The sequence below is a fragment of the Egretta garzetta genome, unplaced genomic scaffold, assembly GCF_000687185.1.
Source record: "Egretta garzetta isolate BGI_Z169 unplaced genomic scaffold, ASM68718v1 scaffold557, whole genome shotgun sequence".
Classification (NCBI taxonomy): Eukaryota; Metazoa; Chordata; class Aves; order Pelecaniformes; family Ardeidae; genus Egretta; species Egretta garzetta.
Window position 1 is genome coordinate 70,312 of NW_009260264.1, and position 15,311 is coordinate 85,622.

General features: G+C 37.6%; 1 protein-coding gene across 1 annotated transcript in view; it reads right to left on the bottom strand.

Annotated features, from left to right (window-relative positions):
• Positions 1-14,902, bottom strand: part of GABRA4 (gamma-aminobutyric acid type A receptor subunit alpha4) — a 30,401-nt gene extending 15,499 nt beyond the window's left edge. Inside the window, exons 1-6 of the mRNA XM_035897690.1 lie at positions 14,843-14,902; positions 12,185-12,405; positions 11,999-12,081; positions 10,076-10,219; positions 8,538-8,690; positions 4,971-5,210 (exon numbers count right to left, since the gene is read on the bottom strand). Coding sequence (XP_035753583.1) covers positions 4,971-5,210; positions 8,538-8,690; positions 10,076-10,219; positions 11,999-12,081; positions 12,185-12,405; positions 14,843-14,845 — 844 coding nt within the window. The 5' untranslated portion in view covers positions 14,846-14,902. The remainder of the gene's footprint in view (positions 1-4,970; positions 5,211-8,537; positions 8,691-10,075; positions 10,220-11,998; positions 12,082-12,184; positions 12,406-14,842) is intronic.
• Positions 14,903-15,311: the final 409 nt, after the last annotated feature.

The following is a 15,311-nucleotide window of genomic DNA, read 5'->3' on the forward strand; positions in this document are numbered from 1 at the left end:
AAAAAAAAAAAAAAAAAAAAAAGAAAGAAAAAAACAAAAAAAAAAATGAAGGAAAGTATCCAGCCTATGGCCTCTGGATTGTATCCAGCCCATCAGAACAACTCATCCGGCCCAATCCTTGCTTTGGAAGTTATGAGACAGGGCACAGTGTTTGGCACAGAGATTAATTGCTCCAGATGTTTGTTCACCAAATGCTGCCAAAGGATCCCTGCTCTCCCCCAACCCCCATCATGTAACTTGTGCTGTGTCCATCATACTCCCCACCACAGAAAATACATCTTAATTGCAGGAAAGCATGTATAAAGGTTGTCCACATGACAATGTTTCTTGTAAACTTGTCAGGTACACGTCAGCCACATACCACCCCAGCATGGATCCTCCTGGTGAGGAGTGTGCATCTACACAGCACTGAAGAGTTTGGACCCTTGAGTTCCTCCATTAGATGCTACGGGGCTTACTTAAGACAACATGACACTTAACTGGCTTCAGAAAAGAGGAAGAAAGTTTGAGAGTTACCATATACTTGTGACTGAGTTTGAAGAAATTATTCCATTCAAAAGGTTTGTTTGAGCCTGACCTATTTTTTCAAGTTTCACACTCTTAACAAACTGCTGAGGTTGAAGCTCATGCTAACAGGGTTTAGGAGCCTATTTTTTGAAGACTAATTTTCAGTAGCATTCTGCATCTTCAAAATTGGATAGGTCTTTAAAAATAAACTTCATAGGAATACAGTGAAAAGGAAATAGTGCAGAAGCATAAAAATAGCTTCAATAACAAACTATAAATCATTAATTTCCATCACACACTGACTTGCAACAACACTTCTGCTTTTACTAAAGAAAGGAGTTCAGAACATTTAGGGACAGGTTCATTCATTCTGACCTGAGAGCATTTTAACTTGCTCCCAAGACAAGGATATGACAGGACACCACGGTGTAAGTCATCTGTGTTGGTTTAGACAGACTCCACTACTATCTCGCTGTGGCTGACAGAGGTACGAGTGAGGTTGTCCAAGTCCCTTGAGAACTCAAGGCAGATCTCAAACAAGTTTGGGTCCTACTCATGGAATGTCTGCTGCAGAACTGCACTCCTCCTTATAGAAACACATTAAGTTTGTATCAGAAAGTTATAGGCCATAAGAAGAAAGAGTTGAAATGGGGTGGGTAGGGAGAGGAGGGTGAAAAGAGGTTGAATAATACCATGGCTAAAACCAGATCAAGTCATAGAGAAGCACACGCTGCATCTGCAGGCACTGTCTGCTCGCCCCTGCCGTCCCCAGCCCAGTAAATTAGCTTCAACACCAGGATTTTTTGTTGGAATCAACACAGTTCAGATTGCTTGGCTAGCATCCAAAATTCATTTAGTGCTTACTGTAATCAATATATTGATCAGTCACAAACACCATGTGGCTCCAAAAAAGTAAATATAATTACACAAGAGAATAATTTATAAAAGCATATAGTCCACATTTCCTACAGTAAAGCTGTATTCGTTGTGGTGAAGAAATACATAATATGAATGAACACATCCCAAATCATTTGATCATAATGATAGGGGTTGCCTTTGATCCAAGACAACCAGAAAAGTGTTTTTGACTGAAAAGAAGAAAAACAACCTACCACCAAGAATTCTAATTAGCATGAGTGATACACGTGAACTGATTCAATACAGAAAACCCACTTTAATTCTATGGTCAGAAATTGGTCAAACACATACATGTCAAAAAAGGACTTCCAATTATGTGCAATTTATCTTTATTTTACCAATTTTTACTATTAACATGTCTAATTTCTAATTCTATCAGATAGCAAAATCCCCATGTTCTACAGGGAATCCAGTTTCATAGCCCAATTTAATCCCTCCTAGAACCCCTCTAGGACAATCCCACCACATTATTGGAGAAAAATAAATAATAATAATAATAAAAAAACAACTAAGTGCCCATAACCATTCAGTGAATAATTCAGAATCAACAGCCCATAAAATGAAACCCTCACTTAAAAGTGTAATATCACCTTGTTTGTTTTCCTGAACAGTCTCAATTGCTCCATATTTTTCTTGTTTTCAGGGGACCTGTACAGATGGGACCTCAATTATGAAAAGCCAGAGCAGCCAGCTGTATGCCATTCCAAGGCAGGAAAGAGCACAGGGCTAGCAGGCATAAGAGAGGGATCTCCCCCTCAAATTAGCAGAAGATCCAAAGCAGGTTGCAAACGGTAAGATACGCACCAGAAGGAACTGTAGGGTTTAGGTATTTGGGCATCTTCTTTCCCAATTTACACGCATTTCCTCCCTGGGCTAACTGAAAATTTTTAATTTTGAGAGACTGGCAAATTTAGTAGATTAGGCAAAGCCTGTTTGGAAAAAAGTTTCAAGTTTAAAATATTTTTTTTCCTTGAGCTCTGACAATTGTATTGCTAACAAGAGAATTTCTAGCACAACAGTGGCAACATAGTATAGACTTTTTTTAAAGACTAACTGGGTTAAGAAATCAAAGCCTATCATTTAGCTATGGAGATAAAATGTGTAGTCATCATGTTAAGAAACAATGCTTACAGATTACATGCTACAGTCAGGCTACTGTCCTGCATTCTTTGTGCACCACAAACTCACACGGAAGCTGAGATTCTGTTATCTCTGGTAAAACAGCACTGATTAGATGGTATTTGTGCAGAAAAAAAAAATATTCATAATAAGGCATAAGAAAATTCTCGATTAGACTTTTATAAGCAAAGCTAAAAATTTTAAGGATATGACTACGTTACATGTCAGATTGGAAAGCAGAACCTAGCAGCCATATTACCTTCTAACAAATTGGAACAGCCATATTAGCTTCCATTCTGTGCAGCAGGAGACCAGAACAGAAGTCATCCTCTAGCCATGGAAAGGACTGCACGATAGCTAAGCCTTTATAACAGTACCTGTGGGCTCACCCTGCGCCTTTGTCCTGGAGAGCAAAGACTCAAGCCTTAGCATAGGCATAATTAGAGAAAAAGCCATAAAAAAAGCAGTTCAATGCACAATCAACATTATCACTCACTTACTCATAACATTAATGCGTAACCCTTCAAAAAGCTAGATTGCTCCCTTGAGTGCTTTCAAGATCCCCAAACCTGTAAGCACACTACCACATTTATCACAGAGGTATTAAGCAAGCAGTGAAATAGAACTGTTCACATCTCATTTTACCTAGCTTTTGAGTTGGGTGAAGCTGTGTGTGTTCTGGTTGTTTTTTTTTTTTTTTTAAAAAAAAAAAAAAAAATCAAGAGAAAGAGAAGTTTCTCCAAAACATGTATAAAAGGCTAAGCATGATACAAGACTGACACAGCAATTCTGACTATGAATCAAAACAGTTTTGTTAAGCCTCCATCATTGCTACCTGAGAAAACGACTATTTTGCTTTCTGTTTTAATAAAATCTTATAAACAAACCTAGGATGAAACTGTTCTTATGTAATGTATTTTCCTCTGGACCCAAGTAAAACCTTACTATCACCAAAAGCAATATTTATTAACACTCCTCAGGAGTGCCCAAGATACTACACTAAACTGCATGCTGTGCAATCAAGAAGCTTAGCATAAACTAACGGCACTAATACCTCTATGTGCAAGGTGAATGCTACTATAAACATATTTTTGCTTGTTCCCATCTCTTACTAGCAGCCAACGGAGTGATGAGTAACAAACTCTTCAGGAGCACATCTATCCTTTCAAGCAGAAATGGGAGCTAACAGAACAACACAACTAGGAGACTGAAAACAGTAGTGATCTACGGCAGGAAAGCAAAGAAGAGGAAGAAAAATGGAAGTGGGTGGACAGCAGCTGAGCAGCGATAGCAAAAAAAGAGCAGATGAATAGGGAAGGAGACAAATGAGATGTGAAAAGAGACAGAAGACAAAATTACCAAGAGTTAGTCTAAAACAGCGGTTCTTAAACCATGGCTCAGCCAACGGAAATTACAAAGTCAGCCTGACAGGAAGAGTAAATTACAACACTGCTGCCAGCATCTTACTTTTTGAGCAGTGTTGCCAAGAGTCAGCCATGGCTGGGAATTACTGGCCTACCGCATGGCCACTGCAAGTGCTGCAATGGCTTTGTGACCCAGGGATGTCATGAATAAAAGGAGCAATGCAGCCGAGAGTAAGCATACGGGAATGGGAAGAGGGAGGAAAGGAGAATCACCATTGAGCTCAACTGGAAATGAGATCAAGCCTTTATTAACTGGTCCACACGCTAAGACAGCCACCATGCAAGTCGCACCTAATCTGAAGCACTGTGAAAGCTGGAAAGCATTTTGTTAAAGAGAGACCCAAAACCTTTTCAGGACTTGAGGTGAGCTCCTGTGCAAAGATATGCAAATTACATAAAACGAAGTCTACGGTGGACACAAAGGTATCATCCAGCATTCTTCTAAAAGTTCCTGAAATTGTAACTGATGAAAAAAGAAAACCCTAGATAGGCAATACATGGAATGAAAGGAGAACTGTGATGTCTAGGGAAGTACTCCAAGGTACAATTGCAATGCTTTAGCTTATTTTAATGCCTTAAAAACATTAGCCACATAAAATAACATGCCGCCCTTATAATCTGTAATATCTTGGTCTGTATAATCAGCTCAATCAGAATCAATGTGCAAAGGGGAAGAAACTTTCCTAAATATACCCATCCTACCTGACCTTCACCAAAACACAACTAAATATAGAAGAGACTGCAGGTATGAATGGACACAACCTCCTCCTATCCTTCGAGTTAATCCAACTATGCAAGTAAAAATTATGTAAATTATGTAAATCATGTTTTACAGGTTTTTATCACTGAATATAGTGTAGCATTAGCCTTCCATTAGGCTTACTTACACTGAACTGTTAGCTAGTTAGGAAGTTAAGGCCTGTTTTTACCAAGAAACACTACCAGAAAAGACAGAAAATGTTTGTATAAGCTGAAAACATACCGTTACTGTCTCTTCTGTACTTCTTTCTCTTTGTACTGGAGCAACTGGAAACTCAAGAAGGGACTTTACCGTCTTCCTTTTTGCTTTTTCCATTTGAATATTGGTGAAGTAGTTGACAGCAGCAAACTCAATAAGAGCGGAGAACACAAAGGCAAAGCAGACCGCTATGAACCAGTCCATGGCAGTAGCATAGGATACTTTTGGCAGTGAATGTCTTGCACTGATGCTCAGTGTCGTCATTGTCAACACTGTGGTTATTCCTTCAAAGAAATAAAGCAAAAGCACTGCTGAATCCGAGAAAACAAACTGAGAATAGGCAAGCAGTTTCAAACAAAGAATTTTAAATCACTTAGGAGTCTTTCTCTGCTGCTTGTGAATAGTGCATTAGATTTAAGTCATGGCAACCATCATATATCTATGAGCAGCTATGCATGCAAAACAGTTAACCAGTTTTTAAAGGAGGCAGGGAAATTCATGACTTCAGCATGTCTACAGTTCACATGAAGAAAATGTGGAAGCCTTCATTTCATATTTTTTCATTTCAAGTTCAGTACAATTTCTTACAAGTTATTTTCTAAACATTTGAACATAATTTAAGGTGTTAACTGGCGAGTGCTCCTCAGACTGCAACAAAACCATGATTTTTCCTGTAACAGGTTCAGAATGCCACCTATTAGTCTGCGTCTGTTCCTCTGATCCCACTCATAATCCAGGTGCCATTAAGTCATGGCAAATTATTTTGGTGCTAAGGAAAACTAGAATATTATGTTAACAACTCTGTTAATTAAGATACCATCACTTTATCTTTTAAACCCTTCTGCTACTAGTCAACCGATGAAATTTAATTAGAATTCCATCTTCTGAAAGAACAACTTTTTAATTAAAGTGTACAAGCATGAACAATGAACTCAAAATATGACCACTTCATGGTAATACTTCAAATGCAAATAAATACATGCTGTATAAAAGCAAGGTATGGTGTCTTTTTTTTCATTTTTCATCCAAAATATCCCACATCTTACAGAAGTAAAATACCGAGTATATAGTGAACGCTGTATAAGTCATACCATGATAACCTCAAGGAAGGCTGACTACAAATGGAGATGTCTTTACTCGTATGAAAAGAATACTGTACCCACTTTAATTCAAGATGAAATGCATAAGCTCAGAAGAATTCAAAATAATTAAGGGCATGTTTTCTAACAGGATCCTCACATCCTCTATTCCCTAAATGGTGGTATTCCATCTGGGTAATCTAATATGAAAAAGCTTCACCTAGACACTGCCCTACAGAGAACTGGGCACAATGAAACCAGTCCTTCCTACTGAAGAAGGAAAAAAAGGAAAAAAAGAGTAATAGCCAGTTCATGAAAGCACAAAGAATATCTCAGAGCAAACTCAGCAGGATAAAAACACAGATGCAAGCTCACAAAACCTTCTTCAGTGGGAAGGTGTTGAAAAACACAGCACTGAAAATGTTTAAATCTGAGAAAAAAAATTATGGACAGTTATTTTTTTTCCTGGAAGAGACCCATCCCTGCTTAGCCCTATCCTTCCTCATTATACCTTTGTCCACTACAAGCAAATAGTTTGTCTGAATTGTCTTGCTAAACACATTTGTTTAATAGATGTAAGAATCGGGTGAAGTGACTTAAATGACCAAACATTCCCCAAATACAAGGAGGAGAGGGGAGGCCATGACAGTATTATAGTTTACTGCCTTAGTCTTTCAGATTTCCCCCTGTTATATCGTTCTTCTGGGAGACTTTCAGTTGCCACTGCAACTGCTCTTGGATACGTGCCATAGGAATTTACAGGGTAGGGAATGAAGTTCTGGTAGAAAACATTAGGTATACACATGAACTGTAATTATCCAGAGCTAAATACTTGCAAGCTTCTGACTAGAAATGCGCATAACCATATAAAAATACATTAAGAGTATTTTTATATAAAAATTAAAATTAAAAACCTGTCATAAAATTACTGCTGTCTCTCCTCTAAGAAACACCAATCTCCCACAATCACCAGATTCAGGTGTCTGAAGCTCTGACTGCAGAAATCACAACCTGATGTACCTTAGTTCCTTGTGTATCCTTCCTCTGTTACCTTTGCCAAGTTCTCCCTAATCATACAGAGTCCAATGGAAAGACATTTCAGTTAGTCTCTTCTGACTGTTGCTCTAGAAAGCTGGTACCATAGCAGGTATTCTGGCTTCATGCCTATCTCTTGCCTGCAAGATTTCTATCTTCTGTTAAGAAAACCTTTAGATAACAGGATCCCTGTTGGAATTAGTCAGAAAACTAAAAAGATACTTTTAGCCATACTTTAAGCCACTTGCTTTCAAAGGCTTATCTGTAACTTAGTGGATGTCCAAATATTATTTGCTTTCAGTTGCACATATAGATATAATGACATTTATGTATGATATTACATCTATTGTTCTATAATTTGTACATTTTCAATTACCACATTTTGTCTGTAAACACCGATTCTATCTTTCCAGTTCATGGCAATGCTTCCTTCAGAAAAAGTACCATTATTCAACCTCTCTGCAAAGGCATGTGAAGTGATATATTAGTTTGCCTGATGCAATGCTTGAGTTGAGAGCTAGTGGGGGTCTTACTAGGTTTCCAGGTTGTTTCTCCTGTAACTAATCATTAACATTGTCTAATTTGTGATACTAAACAGTGTTCTGACTCCACTTACATGTTTGAATGGGTTGTCACGTAGAAACATTAATTCCTATCACTCTTGCCAGCATCTATCTAACTATAGAAAGGCTTTTTGTAGAACATTCTCTTCGTGATTAGTCTTTAGACTACAGTACATTATAAAGTCAAGACATTGCTCTTTAAAGACTGCTTTTAAAAATGTTTTTATCCTACTTCTTTGGTAGGAATCATATTTCCATTTAATTTCTTATGCTTTGTCTTCCACAGAAGCTTTTTTTTTTTATTTTCAGAGTTCACTGTAGCATCTCATTCAAGCTGTATTTTAATGAGGGCAATTTTAATATCTTGCGATCATTTTGCTTTTTGAATACATTTTCATAATGGCAATGGCAGAAAGGAGAGATGAGCACTAAAACATGAAATTACAGTAACAGGATCTGAGCCTTACTCATAGCGAGCTTCCACTGATGATACAGATATTTTCTAAGAAGACATCTGCACATATTACACACTCCCAATCAAATCATTTTAAAAGGATTTTACGAGGTATGAGTTCAAGTAATTACACTATAATGTCCACTGGAGGATAAAAGTGCTCTGGATGTAGGTTAAGGACTTAACTGGATTACTCAGGGCCAGGTCTTCCCAATTCACTCCCCCAAACAGGTAGAATCCCCACAGATGTATATCCATGTCACCCTTCTGGTTAAATATTCCAAGTTTCTCTTCAGATTCCAAGGATTCACATAATACATTCTTCATACATTGACAGCAAAAATTCCTCTGAATTGACCTTATTCCCTTGCTTCTGCATGAGAACAGAAGCAGTATACACCCAGGCACTAAAAAGGCCTATTCTAGAGAAAGACATTAAAAGAGGAAGCACTAGAAAAAGTAAAGAAAAGAAATAATTACCAAATACAGTTCTAGCTGGAACGGACTCCTTATTTATCCAAAATGAAACTTGAGAAAGGATCACGGTCATAATGCATGGGATATAGGTCTGAATCATAAAATAACCCATTTTCCGTCTGAGGTGGAAGTACACTGTCATAACAATATATTCACCTAAAGAAAAAAAAAGAAAAGAAAATATTTTTCTGACTGTGCACAAAATTTTTGTGTTGCAGAATAACTGCTTGAGACTATCAGCTAGGATTGTTTAAGATGATGCTATTCACACCACTAACCATGTATAGAAAGCTATTTTCCTTAGAACATAATTAAAGTTTTAAACAAAAGATCCTGGAAGTAGTAGGTCCTTACAGTGTCATTCTGAAGCCGCTATCAAAAAATAATATGAATGCACAGCTAATACTGGATCACTTTTCACAGTATGACTTAAAAAAATTATTTTGGCATCTGTTGAAGAACAGAGTCCCAAGACACAACCTACCATAGTATCCAGAACATTGTGGAACCTACCTGCCAAATAAAACAATAACAATAATGATGCACATCAAATTACATGGAAGCATCTCAGTTTTTTACTAGGTTTATACATCAGCACTACTACGATAATGAAACAAATGCAAAAATCATTGAAAAGAATTAAAAGTACTGTAAGTTTATCTAAAATGTTCATTCATACTAAACAAAAAAAAAATGCAGTTTTGCCATAAACCGAATAAACTGCCTAAATAAAGCACTATGGAATGAGCATTTTGGGGACAGTAAAGAAATTCTGTTGTCAACTCATAATAATCAATATCCTGAGAAGTACATCTCTACTGTATTGCAAACCACTATTTTATCTTTGAGAAAAATACCCAGAGAGCAGTACATCAAATGTGTTTGCTTTATCTATTTCATTTTGACCATCTCACAACACACAAACTTGCTGATGCTTAGAAAACGATTCCAAATTTTAAAAATATTTCGGGAATATGCTTGTTTATTACCACACTGCTCATCAGTGATACTTCACTCATTTCAGATGCCTGTAGTTGCCATTTGCCTTATTTCTTACAGCAGAAATCAGCAGAAGTATCTATTGTGAGTAATGCATTTGTGCCTGTCCTTATCTGGCTAGAGGGTTTTTATGGCTTTAATAACCCATTCTGTATGCTGTACTTCTCTCCCAAGCTGTTTGCACCGCCAAACAAAGGAAGTCTTTTGCACATAATGTGGATACAGTGCTGAGAAATTACTTCCTCACCCAGGCATCCTCTTGACTCTTCAAACTGCATTTTAAGCAGTGATTAAATGCTCATTTTGTCCCTCGGAGTAATGATCTCATTCGAGCTTTCTGAAAGACCGTCGCAATCTACTGTAATGAATCTGCAAATGTAAATCTGAAGGACAGAAACCTACTTCAGATTTATGCTCTCAGCCCTTAATATATATCCTATGACATTCAGCAGAATACCTTACAGGAAGGAAAGAAAAAAGCCTCGTGCAATGTTACAGGGTTACTTTTACCTCAAGTTGATTTTTACTGATGAGATTCCTACCTGTAATAGATTTAATGGTTTCAGTGGATACCGTATGCCCAAGCAGGTCATACTGAACTAAACTGGAAGACTCCTCAGGAACTTCCACTGACTTCTCGGGTCCTTTTGTCCAGGTATAAATCATTTCACTCTTTGGATAAGCATCTACAACACATCATCAGTTGCATAAATAGGAAACTTCTCACACCTTACTAAGACCCCAATCCAAACCTACTGAAATTGAACAGCAAGACTCACACTAACAGTTTTAGAAGATACCTTTCATGTTAAGTTACCCCCAAAAGCCACCCTCGGAGGAGAATAAAGAGGAACTAAGGTCATATGTCAAGTGTCACACACAGATTCACTTCACATTTGAATGTGAAGTCTAAACACAAGTTCTTTCTGGATCAGCCCTTACTGGGCAGGTAAAGTTTATCTTTAAATTAGTTTAGACATTTCTATCTAAAATTTTATCATTAAAATATACTAATATATAAAAAAGAGCATGTATAAGGAGGATACATTCTGGAGGCTGGGTGCACATTTCTTTACAGAAAAGAATGATTATACTAAAAACTATATTATACTAAAAACTGTAATATTTTAAACTTGTGTTTAAAATATTTGCCAGAAGCCAGAGATCAGTAAAAAATTCACAATAGCCAAAAAATAAGCACACTCAAAGAAACATTTTACATTTAATACAAAAGACATAACTTAGGGCTAGCATTCAATCCCTACACAGCCCAAACTCCTGTTAAAATTAAATTAAATCAGTCTTGCACTTGAAATGGTTACATCTTATTTTAAGTTTCACTGAGGAAGATATCAAATTAGTGTCAAGCGCAATTTCTGCTGCTTGGTGATTCTGCCTGAAGAAATGTGCCAGTGGAGTAGCCCTCGCTGTTGAAGCTGCCCTATCGTACAGCTGATACCAAAGCCAATTCTGGCAGCACCTGGTCTCCAGTCTCACTGTAAAAGGGATGAAAAACCTTATCAGAGCAGTGTCTTTAATATCCCCCTCTTGTTTGACTACCCATCTGTATAAGCTAAATTTATGCTAAGGAAAGACTATGAGTAGCTTCCAGCCATTTCTAACTTCAGAGCTCTGGGATCAAGGAAAATAGATTAATGTCCAGCCACTGACTACATCAGAGAATAAAGTAGAGAAGTCAGCAACTGAGGAGGCTTAGAAAAGTGACAACATAGCTAATGGAGTGCACCAATCATCCCCAGGTGGTCTCAGAAGTCTCTGCTGTGGATTCCAATCAGGGAATCAGAACTACCTCCCTTGGCTGTTATGCAATATGTCCCAAAACGTTCGTTCTAGCCCAAGTTTGGAGATTATCCAAAAATCTACATCTGATTTCAAATCAGAAAAGGAAAGTCACCTGCACTAAGATTCCTCTCACCAGTCTAAAAATGATTTAACCAGACAAAACTTGCCATTCAGACTCCCGTTATAGGCCAGGAGATAGAAGACAGACAACTAAAGACCAAATCTTTACTTGTAACCTACACATCTAACTTAGGATGTCAATGTGCCTCCACTGGCTGTAGAGAAAGTCAAATAACCTGCTTCTCTAGGTGCCTTTTACCTGGCTGTGAGAAGGTGAGATGGATCTCTTTGTCTTCTCCAGAGACTCTCTCACTTCACTGAGTATCCAATTCCTCCCTAAGAACCAAGGAAAACTACATATTTCAAGCAACTGCGTAGCCAGAATAGCAGGGTTTAACAGCTGAATCACTGCCTGCTTTTCAATCCTCTGTCTGGGTTTAACTTTTCAGGCCCTAAATAAAATTCCCAGGGAACTTAACAGGAGTTTTGTCTGCATAAGGATTGTGTATCAAGACTCATATTCAGAAAGCTTAGTAATTTTCAAAATCTACTTCTACTATTTAAATTCTGTAGTTACAAGAAATTTCATAATTGCAACTTACAACTCCCAAATTTGAGAGGACAAGCATGACCATCCATGGGAAAATCCACTAATCTCATGGGACACTCTGCACTTATTGTAAGCCTATAATGGAACAAATTAAATAGTCTCTGGTTGCCATTTTGTCTAGGCAGTATAACTTTTTGCATATAGTAATTGTAAGAAGCTGAACAAACAAGTTAGATACCTCATTGTGTACAGGATGGTGCCATTTCTCATTATTCTGAAGAGTTTATTTGGGGCTGTCATATTATGTGCAACAGACTTTTTCCCATTCCTGAAGAAAGTGTCAGGAGTCCACACCTTCGAAACCATCAAGTTATTAAGTCTTAAAATTTCAATAGGGCCGTCATATTTTAATCTTTTGTCTACCCATGTCTGACGGAAGAAGACATCCATTGTATACTCCTGTATTAAATTGCAGAAAAACAGAGATCATATTTGCATGTATAAGTGTTTCCTGTAAAGAAAGAAATCCCTCAGGAGCAAAGAAATCAGTAGTAAAGAAAATGCTAAGTCCACTACACAAACATATTTCCACCAATTAAAGTGTGCTGTGTACTTCTTAATAGCTTAATATCCCACATTAGTCATATCAATAAATTGCTACACATATTTAATCATTAAGGAATAATTAATCTAATTAGGTTGCAGGAAGCAGGCAATTGAATTTGTAGTCAAGCATATAACTGGAAACAAAATGATCTCTGACAATAAGTGTCAACAGATTTTTAAAGAAAAGATAACCATGGATTTTCTGCTGCTGGCTAAATTAAAAATACCAGGACAAACGATTACTTCCACTTTAAAGTCAGGGAAGAAAATATCATTTCAGCTGATGGAAAGTAAGCTTTTAAATGAGGAAAACTAAATATTTCCTTTGCCATGCCCACAAAACATGGATAGGCGCACATATACACATTTGATTATAACTACATAACTATCCCATGAGCTTCCTCAGAATAGCCATTCAGATGCTCCAAAGAAAACATGCAAACAAGAACTGCAGAACTGCAGACACAGGCACATCATGAGAAATCTTATGTGAATGAATGGATGAAGGAATGCACCTCTCATCTCTGGAAGCTAAAGCATTTCACAGAAAAAGCATCATGTGGCATTGAAAAAGGTAACACTGAAAGCTTTAAGTCCTTTCTAACTTACAGTTGTGATTTTGTTCTTAAGCCAAACAATGTGTTCTGACTTTATTTCAAACTCTTCTGCATAATGTTACCCTTGAAACTACTTATATGGCCATATCTATTCGCATGGGCAAAGAGGCATGTCTGTTAGTGCAATGCATCTCAGAACTGTATCGTCTTTTCCATGGCTGCAGCCTCCACTGTGGTTTATAGTTAATCTATGAAAAGTCTCTTTTCGAGTGTAATTTCTTGCCGGTGACTTCATAGCTCATAACTAGCAGTTTCTGTTATTAGCTTCTACGTGACAGATTTTGTAATATGAGATTTCAACCCTTTACATTACACCGGGTGACAAAGTAACCCAGCTCTAAAAAGGCATTCTGATCAATCCCTTGGACTAAGACTATATCACACTTTGCTGTTTCAGGGAGTTTTAGGAGTGCAGCCACATTCAGATAAGATTGGGTCACTGATGGATCCATTAACTAAAAATCATTCCAAAACCAATTCCTGAATCCCTGAATAGCCTCCTAACTAATCCCTAATGATGAAAGGGGAAACATCTCCTGTAAACTCTCTCTTTTTGCCAGTTCTTTACCTGCCTTCAGTCCATGTTCTCACTCCTACCTTCTCCAATATAACCAATAATTTCCCATGTGGCACTATGTCAAACGCTTCACTGAAACTTGGGAGATGCCATGCAGCCCTCATTTTAGATTTGAGGCACACACTACTGGATTTCCTAGGGGCCAGATTCTTGTACCCCTTGTCACATCATACCATACCTGACAACCCTTGAGGGGTAAGATGCTTTCAACATGAGATTGCTGTCACAAATCTAGCCCGTGAAAAAATAGCTTGCTATCACATACCTTTCCACATGATAGAACCAAATCAGGTGCAGCACAAAGTGCACGACAGCACTCTATGGGAAGAAAGTTACTGCCCTGAAACTGCCTTTCCCTTAAAGTTCAGTACAAACATATAATGCACATATGGAGCTGTTACTTCCATGTGATTTCTTGGATATTTTATAAAAAGAGAAACTATTGTGTGATTAAAGGGTATACCACTAGATTATAGAAGTTGATGAGAGTTATGCTGGATTTGACCTCAAATGAATGCAGATGCCATTCAGGCACAAATAACAGTATGTGCAAATGTAACATTTCTCTTCTGTGACTATTTCATGCATGTCACTCGGACGTTCAATTTCTGCAGACGCTTATGAAAACTCTTATCAGTCAAACGTTTGCTGAAAGTGATGCTAAAAGAGGCACAAAGATCAGCAAAGGGCATTCACCTGAAACAAAAACGTCAACAAGTATTTGTGAAATTATGTCATTATTATTCACCTGAGGATAACATAAATTTCAGAAAGAAAAAGCAATTCCAAAGATATTACACATTTCCCCACAGTTAACTGATGTAGTTGCTCCCCGCAAGGCCTGATTCTGCCTCTATACCATGAAAGTCTGTTTTAAATCCTATGAAGTGAATTCCTTAAGCCAGCCAAAAAAACGTGAAAGTGTGACCAGAATCAGGCCTGATGTATCTAATTATAACCTGTAAATTAAGCTGTTACTAATCTTGCCTACTTGTTGCATGATTGACAGAACAGTACAGATGAAGCATCCACTCCTTACTGCAGTTAATGGCTTCTCAGAACCAGGAAATGGAATTTTAAACCCAGAAATACATACCATTTCTACATCAGAAACAGGTCCAAAACTGGTGACATATATATCTGTTTTGACTTCAGTAACAGGACCTAATGTATGAAAAGGAAGTGAGCAAGAAAATTTGAATTTTGCAGGTCAACAATTCCCATAAATGATCCTGGTGTGTGAACAGTTATCGCTTTGAGGGTTCTGTGGACAAGCAAGAGCAAAATGCAAATACAGGTCATTTCAGGTAAGTCTGACAAGCACTGCCCAATTACCTTTACCACATAAGTAAATCAAACGCAGCATTTCCATGCAAATCCCCATTCAGAAAACCAATGTTGACTCAATGGATGAGAAAACAGATGCCAAAAAGTTAAAAGGCTCACTGAAAACACCACGCTAATTGACAACAAGCACTGAATTCAGGAAATCCACATTCCCCGAGGCATTTATTATTACCAATAGGACCAAATGTTAGTAACTGGACTACAGATATTAGCGTGCC